The sequence below is a fragment of the Lygodium microphyllum genome, chromosome 19 (genome assembly GCF_053477565.2).
Source record: "Lygodium microphyllum isolate KBCC chromosome 19, Lygodium_microphyllum_v1.1.10, whole genome shotgun sequence".
Classification (NCBI taxonomy): Eukaryota; Viridiplantae; Streptophyta; class Polypodiopsida; order Schizaeales; family Lygodiaceae; genus Lygodium; species Lygodium microphyllum.
Genome location: NC_141153.1, coordinates 63087255 through 63102908, shown reverse-complemented (window position 1 = coordinate 63102908; position 15654 = coordinate 63087255). Strand labels below are relative to the sequence as shown.

Sequence of the window (15654 nt, the reverse complement as noted above, 5' to 3'; positions counted from 1 at the left end):
ATGGGAGCAATGTTTTAAGTTATGCCATATTCATGAGGATGCTTTAAAGATACATCAAGCTACATATAATCTCATGGATGTCGCTCACCATTGGTGATGGAAAATTGAGCAGGATCATGTAGAGCTGTCTACTTGGATTGCATTTAAGACATTGTTTTATAATAATTTTGTCCCTCCAGATGATCGGAAAAGGGCTCTAGATGAGTGGTTCTTCATAGCTCAGAAGAGCTACTCTGTCCAGACAAGTATAGAGAGATTTTGTTAAAGGTCCCTGAACATATTCCTGACTTTCTGCAAGTGCATAAATTTGTCATGGGCTTAAAAGAAACCTTAAGGTCACTTGTCAGGAAGGAGAGATGTAAAACCTTGAATGAGGCAGTGGAGCTTGCATTGTTCCTTGAAGATGGGAAGGCCCAGAGATTTCCTTGGACTAGAGGTGCACGTCCTGTCTTTACTCCTGCAGTTGCATCTAGTGCTCCTCGTGCGAAGGACACTAGAGTGGTGCATATGATTAAGACGATGTCAGATACCAAGAGGAAGGTATTTGCTATGGCTAAGAGAGCCTACAATAAATCCATGCTCACTCCACAGCAAAGGGAGAAAGTAATGAGTCTATTACGGATGCCTGGGGTAGCATAAATTTAAGGCTTGTCCCAAGAAGGCAAGAGTCAATGCTCAAATGATGATTAATCCAATGTAGGATGTGAATAAGGCGAGAGATGACCTAGATGAGTCACCTCCACATGACTCTAGTTATCATGAATGGATCTTAGCCGTCACAGTAACAAAGAAAGTACCAACTGTGCCAGATGTAGTGTTATTGCCTAAGGCACAAAAGGGGTACCAGTTTGTTGACACTGAGCTCATTGTAATGAAAGGCATAGTTGCAGGATGCCCTCTGCATATTTTATTTGATACGAGTTCTTCACATAATGTTATTAGCTCTAATATCATCAAGAAGTTGAAGCTCAAGTCTACCCCTTCAGAATATAGTTATTTGGTAGAGCTAACTGACGGGATGGGTACAGAGACATGGGATCAGCGAGTTGTTGACCTCCCTATATAGATCCAGTCCTATGAGAACAGATTGGATTTTGAAATTACACAGCTTGCAAGATTCGACCTAGTGTTGAGCAAGTAGTGGCATGCAAAGAAGAGACCTATCATTGACTTCTCTTCTCATATTTACCGATTTGAGCACACGAGCCGACGATTGTTGATTCGTGGAGAACCAAATCTCCAAGAAGCGAAGATTCTCTCGATGACCAAGGCGCTCAAGATTGACTGTAAGTCTCTTTACTTTTGTTATATTTTAAATATTTCTAAATGTGTGTCAAAGGATGATACGGATAAAGGTGCAAGTTCCACAAGTATCCCTTCAGCCTTATCAAGTAAAATAAGAGCCCAATTTTTTTATGTATTTAAATCTAAACTACCTCTTGGTTTACCTCCTCGTAGGAACGTGGAGCATAGGATTGAGCTTGTCTCAAGAGCTAATCCAGTTGCTAGATCCGTGTTTAGGATGATTCTACAAGAGGAGAATGAAGTTCGTAAGGTGGTGGATGAGTACTTAAGTAAAGGATTAATTAGACTTAGCTTTTCACCCTCTACAGCCCCTGTTTTACTTGTAAAAAAGAAAGATGGTTCTTTTTGAATGTGTGTGGACTACATGGCTTTAAATAAAATAATTGTCAAGCATAGATATCCTATGCCTCATATTGATGATCTCTTGGATACTCTAGGTGGTGCTTCTATCTTTAGTAAGATTGATTTAAAAAGTGGTTATCACCAGATTAGAGTAAGAGATGAAGATATTTTTAAAACTGCTTTTACAACAAGATTTGGTCAATATGAGTATTTGATTACGCCTTTTGGTTTAACAAATTGATGCCATGAGGCATATTTCACAGTGGATTCTGGGAGATTTTGCGGTGGATTTCGTAAAACTATATTTATTTGTCAGGGCTCGTACACAAGGTGGATTCCTTGTGTGAGAAGTTGACGAGGACGCCTGTCCTTTTCGGGCATCATGTTAATTTAATGTGCACATGGGTGACTCCACAGTGCGTGATTCTGCAAATTACATATTTAAATTAATAGGCGTTTATGAGTTTAGAGTGCACTCGTATTAAGGTTAGGGCAGAGTTCCAACCTATTTATTTATTTTGTAGCTAAAGACTACTAGGTATTCACTTTTGTCGGTTTAATTTCATTATTTTCTAACAATTGTGAATGCTTCAATTGATGTGTAGAGTAGGCAATGGTGGTGTTGGGAAGCACTGGGCGATAGCGTGTATTCAAATTACTTAGAAGAAATTATCATTTTTTATGGGCGCATGTCTTATCATTAAAGGTATGGCGCTAATATTTATTTAGGCTTGCTTATTTATTGAAACACTTGACAAATATTTATTATTTTGTATACACATGGGCGCACAGTTTAGATATTTTATTATTGGACATTGTATTTGGGCACAACCTGACTTTTGGGCTGCCCAACCGCTTTATTCTTTATTTGGACAAAAGAAAATACAAAAGCTAAAGCATGCTTATTATAAAATTGAGCTATTTTTGAGCTTTGATATGAATAAATTTATAAATACATGCCTTGTGAAGTGCTCACAAAAGGGCATGGGGGGAGATTGTACCCAATTGGTCTTTTTGCCTCATGTCGTGCAAGTCTATTCTCTTGATTTTTGAGCTTAAAGTAGAGTTCTTTGTTCTTGGGGACCTTCCGGCACTCGCTACATATGCATCCAACATCCGATTCGTGCACCACAAATGCTCATGCTACTTTTATGATGTTAATGAATGATTTACTAAGACCATACATGGGCAAGTTTGTTGTAGATTTTATTGACGATATGCTTGTGTATAGTAAGAGTATCCATGAACATGAGCCACATTTGGTGATAGTCTTTGAAACTTTGCGGGAAGCAAAACTCTATGCTAACCCAGACAAGATGATTGTATGTTTAGCAGAGATAGAGTATTTGTTGGGGGTAAAGGTGCCTCCGCCTAGCCGCTCGTGTATTACTACATTGACAGTACCCGCCACTGCACACTGCAGGTGACAGGCACCCGTCACATTCATTTATTCTTTATTCTTTTAGTGACAGTTTGAATAAATGAAGGCCCAGCTACACATTGTGGTGGTTAGAGTTCCCACTTTGAGTTTCACACACTCTCTCTCTTGCTCTTGCTCTCCATCCGCCATAGCTCTCACCGCCAAGCTTCTTCCTCCTGGGTTCCACTTCCCTTTCAACTAGTATTAGAGAAAAGGCATTGGAGCTTGCCCGGCATTCTCTTCAGCTCGGATTTGAAGAGCTTTAACTCAAGCTTCAATGGTAGCCATGGCACCTTCATTTGCATGTATATTTTGATCTCTCACCTCCTCCACGAGCTTCCGGCCTTCCATTGGTACCTTGCAGGGCTGCATCGGAGCCCCCTCAACATTGCCAAGTGCTGCAAAGCACTCCTGAAGACCCCCCAGCCCCCAAGAGCAGCCAACGCAAAATGCGGGCAATTTTTAGGGGCCTGGGCTGATCTCTTCCTGGCATTTCCATCTCCTTCCGTGGCTTCCTGACACTGTTGGCAACGTTCGTGATCATCTTTGGACTCCTCAACATTAGTTCTTGGCTTGGGTGTGATCGATTTGAGTGCTTCCCTCTTCAGCCCTTACTGTATACACATATCAAAACACGGTAGCAATTGACATTTACTATTTGATGCTTCTTGGCATTGCCCATTTGATGCCTATTAATGCCCGGTGATGCTCGGGGATGTTATGGGATGCTATGTCTATGCTTTGGATAGATTTGGAGCAAATTTGGGCATTGATTGAGCTTCATTTGACAATAAATATGTTGTTGTAATACAGTGGACTGAAGCTCATTTACTTGGTGTATGCTTTGGTTCTTGGATACGGGGTGCTTACTAGAGATTTGAATGATTATACAGATGTATTTGGAGATTTTCAAATGCTTCTTTTTGGTTCCAGAATGCTTTTGAGCTTGGATGAGGCTCCACCTTGGTTGTCATTCACTGGCATTTGGCTTTAGTTGGCATGCTTTGGACAGGTTTATGCCTATTGTCACTGCTTGACATTTAGGCCTCTTGCATTTATGCTTTAGTCAGATATGGATGCCACTTGGTTTGCCCATGCTTGACAGTCACTTGGAGCTTCATCTTCAGATGTATTTGAGCATTTTGGACCTACTGGGAATTACATTTGGTTGTTAGTTACATGCTATTTGAATGCTTTCAAGTTTATGCTTTACGGGTCTAAGATAGCTTGGGATTTATGCTCTAGATGTACCCTATTGGGATTTGGCATATCTGATGCTATGTACTCGATGTATTAAAGCATTACTTGCTCTATTTGCATCTAACTTTACTTCCACTGGGAGCCTCTTGGTATTTTCGGATGTACACTGAGTCTTACTTGCACTTGAGCTTGAGCTTGTGGGACAGTTACATGCATTTGCTCTCTTGAGAGCTTTATGTCTGTAGTTAGTTTGTAGTGGACTGATTTGATATGCCTATTGGGGCAGGCACCTATCTTTGTCACAGGTTTGTCAGTTTTGAATGCATCTTAGATGGTTATGCATTAAGCTTCTTGCTCTATCAGTTGTGCTTATGCTTCATCTCTTCTCTTACCCCAAGACTCATTACATGCATGACTTCTAGACCTATGAGATGTCTCTTGCCTGACAGGTTATTGGTTTGATAGTTCTTGGTACCTTCTTGCCCCTTGACACTCACTGTTGGATGTATCTTGCTACCTGGCAATTGCAGTGACATATGTATCAGTGATTGCTTCACTTTGGAACAGTTTTACATACTATTGTCATTTATTCCAGCAAGTTGAAATCTGCAGATTTCGAGCACTTCTATGAGGGTAATGCTTACTATTTGATGTTATCTTGGTCATATTTGGTGGATATGTAGTTCTCTTGGTGATATCCACTCTTTCAGCCAGTTTTAGCAATGGTTTTAGTGCATTTTCTGCTAATTACAACAACATGGAATTTTTCTTTTTTGCTTTGATTTGGGACAGTATGGCTGGTCATCTGAAAGACACAGCTCTCTTTAACATTGCCAAGTTGGATGGTACCAGCTGTGGGTATTGGAAGTCCTAGATATGGTAGGTTTTGGTGTAGAAATTGCAGAATAAACCCTTGCATTTCAAGGGTGTTAAATCCGAGGATATGGATGATGATGTTTGGATGGAAGTTGATGAGCTATGCAAGTCTACCATTATCTTTTCACTCTTAGAAGAGGTCCATCATAATGTTGTTGAAGATGAGAATCAGAGTGCATGGGATTTATGGGAGAAAATTCAGGAGCTTTATGCGCAGCAGAGTCATGCATCATAGATGTATTGGCTGAAGCAGTTAATGGACCTTCGCATGAAGGAGGGGACATCCCTATCATCTCATTTCAGTCAGTTTGATGCTATCATGAAGAATCTGTTGTCACAGGGTATTGAGTTCAAAGACAACTTGCACCCGTTGTTTCTGCTTGGCACCTTGCCTAAATCATGGGATGTCTTCCATACTGCCATATGCACGAACAAGCTTGATGGGCTAAAAATCAAAGATGTTGAGAGTGCTTTTTATTGACTGAGGAAATCAATAGGAGAAACAATGATGCTTCCCGATCTTCACATGCATTGACCGTTAGAGGTTGCAGACATGGCAGGCATGATAATGATCATAAGGGCAGGGATTCTCAAAAGTCCAAGTTCAAGTCACATGATCACAGTAAGTCTCGTGGACGGAAGTCTCTGATCCTACCTGTTATTATTGTGGAAAAGCATGACATATTAGGCCACAGTGCCATAAGCTACGCGATGATAAGTGCAAGGAAAAGGGAAAAGAGAAAGTGCACGAAAAGTCTTCTGAGCGCAGTATTGTACCTGCAAAGTCCAGTGTGAAGATAGAAGAGGTTAATGTCATGCACGCCATTGATTCAGATGAAGATTACATACTTGCAGCTTCTTCATGCCATGCCTTACAAGCTTCTGAGATACATTCTATGCATGCGCAGTGTTGGCTTTTGGATTCGGGTGCGTCATTTCATGTGATACCCTGTAGAGATTGGTTTCATACCTATCATACCATCTTTGGTTCTGTGCGTCTTGGTGATGACATATCTCTTGACATTGTGGGCATTGGAGATGTTAGGTTGCAGTTTCCTTATGGCAGTTCTTTTGTTTTGCATGATGTAGGCCATGTACATGCGTTGACTCGCAGCCTTAGTTAGTTGGACAGCTTGATAATGTAGGGTATTTTGTGTCTTTTGGAGACTCTGCATGGAAGATTACTCGTGGTAAGCTTGTGCTTACAAGAGGTGCCAAGTCTAGCAGCCTCTATCCCTTACTTATATCTGGAGCTACCTTGGATCATGTTTTGTCTATGGGTTCTATCCCCCATGTATCTCTCTAGCATGCTCGTTTGGGGCATATGTCCCTTAAAGGAATGAAAATGCTCCGTGCTTTTTGCAGTATCTTCCACCTTTTGACTCTTTGCATCTTGATTCTTGTGATAATTGTTTGCATGGCAGGTAGACTAGAAATACACATAAAAAGTTTGGTACGAAATGCATGGATGAGCCCTTGGCTCTTGTGCACTCAAATGTATGTGGGCCCATGCCCTATCAGTCACTAGGCAGGGCAAAGTATTTTGTCACTTTCATAGATGATTACTCACGTAAGGTTTGGGCTTATCCCATAAAGCAAAAATCCGATGACTTGGACACATTTCAACGTTGGCTTGCATTAGGAGAGAACCAGTCTGGGAAAAGGCTAAAATGCCTAAGGTCAGATAATGGCGGTGAGTGTGTATTACATGCTTTTGAGCAGTTTTGTGATGAGTGGGGTATTAAACGTCAGTTGACCGCCCCTTACACCCCACCCCAAAATGGTATGGCTGAATGCATGAATAGGACCATTCAAGAAAGGGTCTGTAGCATGCTTAGCCAGGCTCGCTTACCGCAACACTTTTGGGCTATTTATATGGTGTAGATTTTAAAGTTTATATAGGTCACTATACCCTTAAGTATTTTTGTAGTCAACTAGATCTTCGAGGGCGCCAAGCTCGATGGGCTGAAATGATGCAAGAAATTCATATGGAAATTCTATACAAGAAGGGTAAGGATAATGTTGCTGCGAGCTTTACAATTTTAGAAAGTTCATTGCTTCAAGAAATAAAGGAAGCATAGTTAGAGGACTCTTATATGGCAAAATTTTATCAGGCCATAGAACGAGACACTTTGATTAGGGATGGACTAGATACTTCTGTTTCATTACCTACTATTATTTCTGATAAGGCAAGTTAATTTAAGAACCTTTCAATTGAGAATGGGTTTCTTAAACAAAAAGGCAAGATTTGTGTTCCTAGTGCACAGGAACTATGAAAGAAAGTTTTGTTTGATAACCATGATGTGCCTTGTGCAAGACATCTTGGTATTGATAAGACCATATAGCTTGTTAGAAGGACATTTTTGTGGCCAAATTTGGCCAAGGATATTTGCCAATATGTCAAACAATGCTTGCAATGTCAAGTTAATAAAGCAGAAAGGGTGAAGCCATCAGGTTTGCTAATGCCATTACAAATTCCAGAATCTAATTGGAAAAGTATTTCCATGGATTTCATTGTCGGCTTACCTAGAACCTAGAGACAAAAAGACACTATCCTAGTGATAGTGGATCACTTCAGTAAAATGGCTCATTTTATAGCCACTCGCAAAAGTGTGGGAGCTCCACAAGTCGCAGATTCGTTTATTGATCATGTGTTTAGGTTGCATGGTCTACCTACATCCATTGTGTCTGATAGGGATGTCAGGTTTATTGGTCATTTTTGGTGTCATGTCTTTGGTTGTTTAAATGTGTCTTTAAACATGTCAAGTGGTGATCACCCAGAAATAGATGGTCAAACAAAAAGAGTCAATAAGATACTAAAAGACATGTTGAGAGCATATGTATCTGATAAACAAAAAGATTGGGATACACATTTGTCTTTGTTAGAATTTGCATATAACAACATACCTCATAAGGTGACAGGTTTATCTCCTTTTGAAATAAATTATGGAATGAATCCAAGTTTTCCTAGTACAATAAGGTCAGATGAGAAATGCCCTGCGGCATAATTTCTTATTGACACACAAGCTAATATTAAAATTTCTCAAGCCAAGTTACAGCAAGCTACTGATAGGGCTAAGCATTTTGCAGATAAGAAAAGGTCAAGTAGGATCTTTGAATTAGGAGAAATTTTTTTTCTCAAAGCACCAGCCAAGTCGTCTAGTTTATCCACTAGCAAATGTCTAAAGTTATCTCCAAGATATTGTGGACCGTGGAAAATTATTCAGAAGCTAAGTGATGTAGGTTATCGATCAGAACTTCCTCCTAGATGTTGTGTTCATCCACTATTTCATGTTAGCAAATTAAGAAAGTATATCTCATGTGATGATAATCTAATTGATGGTATGGTACCTTTGCAGGAACATGATTCAGTTGTTGACCGTGGACCAGACAAGATACTAGATCAGAGAGAGAAACGATTGCGTAATTGTACTCTCCACGAGTATCTAGTTGCCTGGAAGGGTCTACTAGTTACTAATGCTACATGGGAATCAGAAGCTCTGATTCGACGACACTTCCCATCACTAATCATTGAGGACAATGATTTTTTTGAAAGGGGGAGATAATGTCAAACATAATAACCTTTGGCCGAGCAAGTAGCCTAAGACGGCCATTAATTAGTGTGTCGTGGACAAGGGCAAGAAGTGCCAAGGTCCGAAGCTCGGGGGATACCCTCAGATTTCTTGCTAAATTGGGTAGGACTTGTCTATTTGGGAACACTGGTCGAGTGCACCATGAAAGCAGGCCCTAGAGACCCGATTAGAAGGTGGGAAGAGGGTATATTTGGTTGGGAGGTGAGTAAGACACACAAGAAATTTTCTTCTCTCTCTCACAACTAAAATTACAAATTAGACCCTTAAACCAACCTATGCATACGGTGAATCCATTTGCACAAAAATCCACTTACATGTATTATGGTTTGTGTATGGTATTAAATACAATTATATAAAGAAATCTATGACCACTCATCAAAATATAATGTAAGGAGCCATAAAGGAATCTCCAAAAAGGATTGTTGAGAGCTATCAAACTTGTGACATATCAATGTTTTACTAATATCAATATCAACATTTCTTAAAACAATTCAATGATTACAATAAAGTTAGTTATATCGTGACATGCAAACATTACGCACCAGAAACGTCGTGTAACTAGAAAGAGAATACTTTCCTTCTCTCTATTTCTTTATATATCTTTCCTTTATAGGAATGGCAAGAATTCTAAATAATTATACATTGGTGGTGGCTAGTCAAAATAGTTATTGGAGGAGATTAGTTGACTGTTTGTAGACCGTTGGGGGCTAATCATGTGATGCTAGTGTTGGCATCGTCAGTATGTCATGTCTTAGTCTCTATGAATCTTAAAAGGCATGCTTGTAGTAAGGTTTTATTCATGTAACATTTGCAATAGCTAGGGTCTTCTCCTTCAATTCATAAATGATTCACAAAGGACTTGTTTTTGGATTGGGTGGTAGATGGTTAATAAACCTCCTTTGTTCTATTTCTTATGTGAGGAGTGACTTGCACCCCATTGTTCCTTCTATGTTTCTTGAAATTTTTGCAAGTTTTTTTGGATAAACCATCAAAGCCCAAGACTCGAGCGATTGTGTGCAAGACTTTCTTATTGAGCTTTCATTTGCAATTTGAAAAAGTGCAATTAGAAGAACCCCAAAAAGTTATTGATAGGTTACCTACTTAAGTAAACTCTAAAGTTTACCCAACCTTTCTTTTGAGTCAAGACATGAGTACAAGGCATGTTTTTAAGCATGTGGAATGTGGGTCTAAGAGTTATCCAAAGCTTTGCATTTAAGGGTGGTTATGAAACCTATTGATGTATTGTAGGCTAAATCAAATCATATAGACACATGTTTGTGTACGTGGAGCTAGTTGTATCTTGGCTTGGATAATTCTATGTGGGTGGGTGGGTGGGTGTGTGTGTACATTCAAAGCATAAATGTAGAGAGTGAATCTTGATTTGCATCATTGGGTCTAATGAGTTAAGTGTAGGCCCAAAGAAGTGTGTTAGCACACACATCATGTTATGTCCATTGTAACATTTGGAATACTACCATATGCATACACATTGTACTCACATACATGTACAATATCAAAAGGTGTATATATGCAGTGCTCGTACACAATATGCTTTTTCTTGGAAAAGATCCAAAATTTGTGAATCTTGCATGTCCAACATGTATAGAAAGTATGTTGCATTTGCAAAAGGAGGGGAAGTGCTCAATGACTTATATAGTCACGATATGATAGTTTGGACTACATTAATAGAAGTTATAAAAGACAAAGTTATATCAATGAAGCATTGACCTCTTCAGAACAAATGAAGCTAGAGAGTGAACACCCACAGTTGGATTGGCTACCTTTTGCTTGGTGAAAATGTGGGTGAATCAGTGTGTAACTAGCCTTAGATGAAGAGAAAGGCCTAGATATACATCCACATATCATAGAAGAGCATCTTGAAATGGAAAAGTGGCATGTACACATACAACCGAGACCATATATGCTATGGAAGGAGAAGGGTTAAGTAAGGGAGATGATTAGTGGGTCCATTTTGGAAGGGTACATGAATCAAAACATGGGGTTTGTCCTTTTCACATCTTTCAAATTTCAAGCTTTTCTCCAAAGAAAAAGGGGGGTTTTGAGTAGGGGTCTTCCATGAACCAATACTTGTACAAGCTTCCCCTTCTTTGGCAAGTTCTTAAAAGCATCACTTGAGGAATCTACATTTGGAGGCTTCAGGAGATAATGGCATGGATTAGTACCATGAGACTTATGATTCATCTTGGTCCCATAGGACTGTTTAGAGAATCTTGCATCTACAGCTACTTATAAGCTCCCTCTTCTCTGGCGATCCTTTGAGCATCACCTAAAGATCTCTACCTCTACAAGCTTAGATAGATAAGAGCTTCCAAATTGGGACTAATTAAAGGTTTTAGTGTTGTTATCCAACTCATTCAAAACATCCAAATCCACACAAATCTTGGTCCCACGGGAATGTTTGGAGAATCTTGCAACAAATTTTACTAAAACCAAGATATATATTAATCATGATACATCATCAATTGTCTCATCCAAGCCTTTAGGGAGAGATAAAGGTGCTTCAACTCTTGCTTGTGGTTATCCACACGTCCATGCTCATGGCTTTTCGGGGCAACATATCATATTAGAATGAGGGGGAGCGGCTTGGGCGTGGTGCTAGATGATAGAAGATGGACTTGTACCAACGAGGGTTTCCTCCACAAAATGATTTCACACTAGTAGAGGGTTTATGGTTTAGGAAGGAGGTCACATTGAGGGTTTTTCACATTTTAAATTTGATAATCAATACTTTTTATCCACCAAATTCCGCTCATATCATCACGAGAGAGAGAGAGAGAGAGAGAGAGAGAGAGAGAGAGAGAGAGAGAGAGAGAGAGAGAGAGATGATGATGGTTTCCACATGAGAACACCATAGGGAGTGTGTTTCAATTGTCCTCAAATAGTTTTCAATTTTCAATTCTCACTAAAATGGGTCATGCAATGGTTTCCAGTTTCCACTGAAAACTTTAAAAACTGGTTTTAGAAAGCCCATGTTAGGGGTATAACTCTAAAGAATTAGTGGTGGAAAGATGGTACAAACCAATATAAAGTAGGTCCTTGAGTGTCTCCATGATGGAGTTGGTATAGGATAGGCCCTTCGTTCTCTCCATGAAGAGAGGGATCAAAGACACAATCCACATTTTCTTAAGTCAAGATAACTAGAGTGCTTACATGGCTAAGAAGCTTTGTACAATGCTTCGATGTTAATTCAATGCAATGCCTCAAGGCATATATGTGACTATGCATGGCTTGTTTTCTAACAAAATCCTTTCTAGAGTCCACGTGCATGTACGTCTATGATTTGTGTGAAGGAGGACCATATGCATCGTGCCTACTCTTTCGACAGTGTTTGATCCCAAAAAATAGCAACTTGCAGTGATAGCTAAAAATAACAAAGCTGCAACCTCACTAGTAATGCCAACACTACAAGTTTAAACTGCTAATATAAAAATAACAAAGATGCAACCTCACTAGTAATGCCAGCACTGCAAGTTTAAACTACTAATGTATAGTTTACTGCCACAAGTCTAGGTAGTCAAGTTTAAAGACATGTGGAGAAATTACTTGACCACCCTTAGATCCATGCCATGCCCAAGTACATTGACTTGCAAGTGTGCTATGAGGTGTTGAGGTTTACACTAATCCAAGTTATAGAGAGAGAATGCAAAAGGAAGAGAGGACCCAGAAAGGAAGTTAGAGAGCACATAAGGAGAGGATAGGTCTTGTGGATCAATCTCCAAGTATGCAAGTGAAGAAGTTCATGGGGCGCCCTCATTTTGTTGAGCATCGATTCTAACAAGTGTTGACCCACATGTTGCAGTCGTTAAAAGGGTGCCGGGTATATATGGTGTAACCTCTAAGTTTTGTTGTGTGTGGTGCATGCTATACTTAGGTTTCTACACACCCGAGTAACACCTAGGCGTATTCAGTCTTTAAGACTTCTATTTATACCTCCACATTCCAAAGGTTCAGCATCATCCTACATGCGCCATGTACAATCGGTCCTATGATCGACATGAAATCTCTCAATTATAATACAAATGGTCAGGGGAGAGGTAGCCGAAGGGAGGAAAGGAGAAGAAGTTGTAAGTTGAGCTGCCTCTGCGAAATTCCCTCATGATCCTGCACGCAGCCATGATGTTCTTGCAAGTGCTATCCATGGCTGCATCATCCTCTCTCATGGGAGCAACCACATCCATGGATATGGACAGTCCTACAGGAAGGGAGGATGATAATGATGAAGATGATGAGGAGGAGGATGCTGATGAAGAGGCCAAAGGATCAATAGGGTCCACCTGCACCATCATTTCCTGATTCTTTGATATGCTTGGCTGAATAGCAGGAGGAAGAGAGAGTGTAGTGAATTGGGTTTGCAGAGTCTCCTCCCATTCCCTGACTTGGTTGGATAGCATGTCAGTGGCAAAGAAAGGGGCTTGCAGTACCTTGTGTATGTATATGGACCGCAGTAGCCGGCCTGTCATCTTGTCATGCTTCTTGAGTATCTTTGCAAAGCCTGCCACAGTACCATTCAAGAGGTGAGCACTCTAATTTGAGGGTTTCAGATGGTTTTAGGATCCAACCTTATGCTAATTAGCTGCTACACAATGTGGCCTTGCTACACAGTTCCTTATGGAGTTATCACACAGAAGGAGTGTTTTTGCAGGGCCATGTTGTCTCACCTATGTAATTCAGGGCACTGTAGTTAATCAGCAAGACCATCTCCCCATGGATGATTACAATGTCCCTGCAGATCTTCATCCTTATCTCATTCTCGTTCATGTTGCCCAACCCATACACCTCTTCAAGCATCTCTAGCCTTGCCTTCACCTCCTGCTTTGACAATGGCGAGAAATTAGAGGCTTGTGGGATGCAAAACATGATGATCAATCAAGCATAAGATGCATCGGACTTGCAATGATCAAACGAAGCCTAATTCCTTCAACATATAGTCCCAACCATTAAGAAAATCACCTGTGACCTGATGACAAACTCCTCTTCCTTGTCCAAGAAGAAACTGTTCACTTTCTCAAGCTCTCCGTTGAGCAGCTGGATGAAGGCTGCTTCCTCTGCTATCAGCCTCCTACAAAAGGCAATAGACTGGGCGTTGCTGTGATGGAAGCAAGCGATACGATCACCGCCATCGTCAGCATCTGCACATGATGAGGGAGGGATGAGCTTGAGGCTTCTCTTGAGTTCCTTGTAGGAGACGAACTTGTCGCGAAACTGGGGCAAGGTGTCTTGGAGCAAGCAATGGAGGCGTCTGCAGAACTTCATGGCTGCGCGATGATGCGATATGTGGAGGTTAAGGAGGCGTGATGGCAGATGAATCGATGATCCTCGATAGGCATATGCATAAATTGCAATGTAAGCAGGTAATGACGAGACGAGATGCAACCATAAGGAGTGAGAGAGGTTGGGGGTCAGGGGCCCCGGGCCCTTTGCACATAACTTAGCTGTTTGCTGTCCGAAGCCCAAGATTTCTCGACTATCGGCAGCAGAATATTCCTCTTCGAATATTCCCCTCCCCTTTGTATATTCCCTTTTAGTCCCTTCAGGCTTCCACATTCCCTCCTAATGTATTGCTTTTTCCCCTACATTGTGGGTTGGCACTCATGGATGATGGATGAGTTCCCACTTCTAAGGGTAGCCTTGTGACGCACATGGATCTCACTCTCACTCCCAAAACTTTTTCTAAACATTTATACCTCATGAGGCGTGCTGATGTTCCTCCCCTATGTCCTTGGCCGCATTAGAGTATGCCATCAACCACCTACCTCCTCCTTCTAGTACAATATAGTTGTGATTAGTTAACACAACGCAATAACGTTTATGGAAGAGTATTACAAGAGCTGTTTCAACCTTTACAGGCAAAACATATCTATGCTCGTGGTAGCGTGTACTTGGTTGTACAGAGTTTGTAACACAATAGCATGCCTGTTGATTTTCAACACATGAGTTGACAATCCATAAGCCGTCCTTCAAACTAGTCACAATGTAAAATTCCATTGATCAAGATAATGAGCTTTGATTATATCAAAAGGAACCTTATTTCTTATTGAAGTTTAAATGCTTCTTGCACCTTTAAGAACCAAGCATTTACATATACCTGCATGTGGATAGGCTCTTGATATTCTTCAATAAGCAAATCGCTATTCTACAAAAGAAGAATTTGGAGAGAGAAACATTACATGGAAAATCCAAGGTAGAAAGAAACCACTCAACCATGCAATTTCTAAGCACACAGAAGCATCCTACATAGGACGCGATTCAAACAAGTGAAAGCTTGGCATGTCTTTTAGCCTTGAGGTAAAGTAATTTCTCTTTTATATAGATTCATACATGAAGAACATATATAGCAAAGGAAAAACATAGAAAATATATAAAGGGGGTGAAAAAACTAGCGTTCAATACCTCACATGGCATTAGACATGGTAATAAGTTCATTCCCAAACTACATGGATAATAGAAGTGTATGATGTCATAAGTGGCCTTCATCTATCAATGACACATAATTTCTTACGTCATAAGAGGAAAAATGAGTTGACTATGAACCCTTCGATAAAACCAATATATGATGTGTATGTACACTTGTATGCATATAACAACCAAAGGTTACATAAACAATCAAAGGGACCCATGTAATTTGAGTAGTTTGATGCATTAACATAATCATTACATCCATTCATGGTATAACAAGATTGTTCAGTTGTCAAATTCATCCATCGTTTCAATTTGATTTGAATGATAAACATTCAAAATTAATAAGTCAAACTTAAACATTGAATTTGCTAAAAAAGAAGAAGCGTCTAATGCATTATAAATAATATATACATTCATTTATGAAGATGAGTAATTATACAAATGAAAATCTATAAACAAAAATTTTCAAGGTTTAGACAAGGATGCTTATTTTGTCCA

General features: G+C 40.0%; 1 protein-coding gene across 1 annotated transcript; it reads right to left on the bottom strand.

Annotated features, from left to right (window-relative positions):
* Positions 1-11660: 11660 nt before the first annotated feature.
* On the bottom strand, positions 11661-14171 carry LOC148019949 (SPX domain-containing protein 3-like). The gene is made up of 3 exons (XM_087700857.1): positions 13708-14171; positions 13416-13566; positions 11661-13249 (listed from the first exon to the last, which is right to left on the bottom strand). Exons 1-3 carry the CDS (start codon positions 14008-14010, stop codon positions 12762-12764), a joined length of 942 nt encoding a protein of 313 aa, XP_087556983.1. The 5' UTR covers positions 14011-14171; the 3' UTR covers positions 11661-12761.
* Positions 14172-15654: the final 1483 nt, after the last annotated feature.

Excerpts from the sequence above, each read along its gene's own strand:
- LOC148019949 (XM_087700857.1), bottom strand. The coding sequence starts at position 14,010 with ATGAAGTTCTGCAGACGCCTCCATTGCTTGCTCCAAGACACCTTGCCC. Across the intron at positions 13,567-13,707 it reads AGTTTGTCATCAGGTCACAG|GAGGTGAAGGCAAGGCTAGA; the intron begins GTGATTTTCTTA and ends TTGTCAAAGCAG. Across the intron at positions 13,250-13,415 it reads CAGTGCCCTGAATTACATAG|GCTTTGCAAAGATACTCAAG; the intron begins GTGAGACAACAT and ends GTACTGTGGCAG.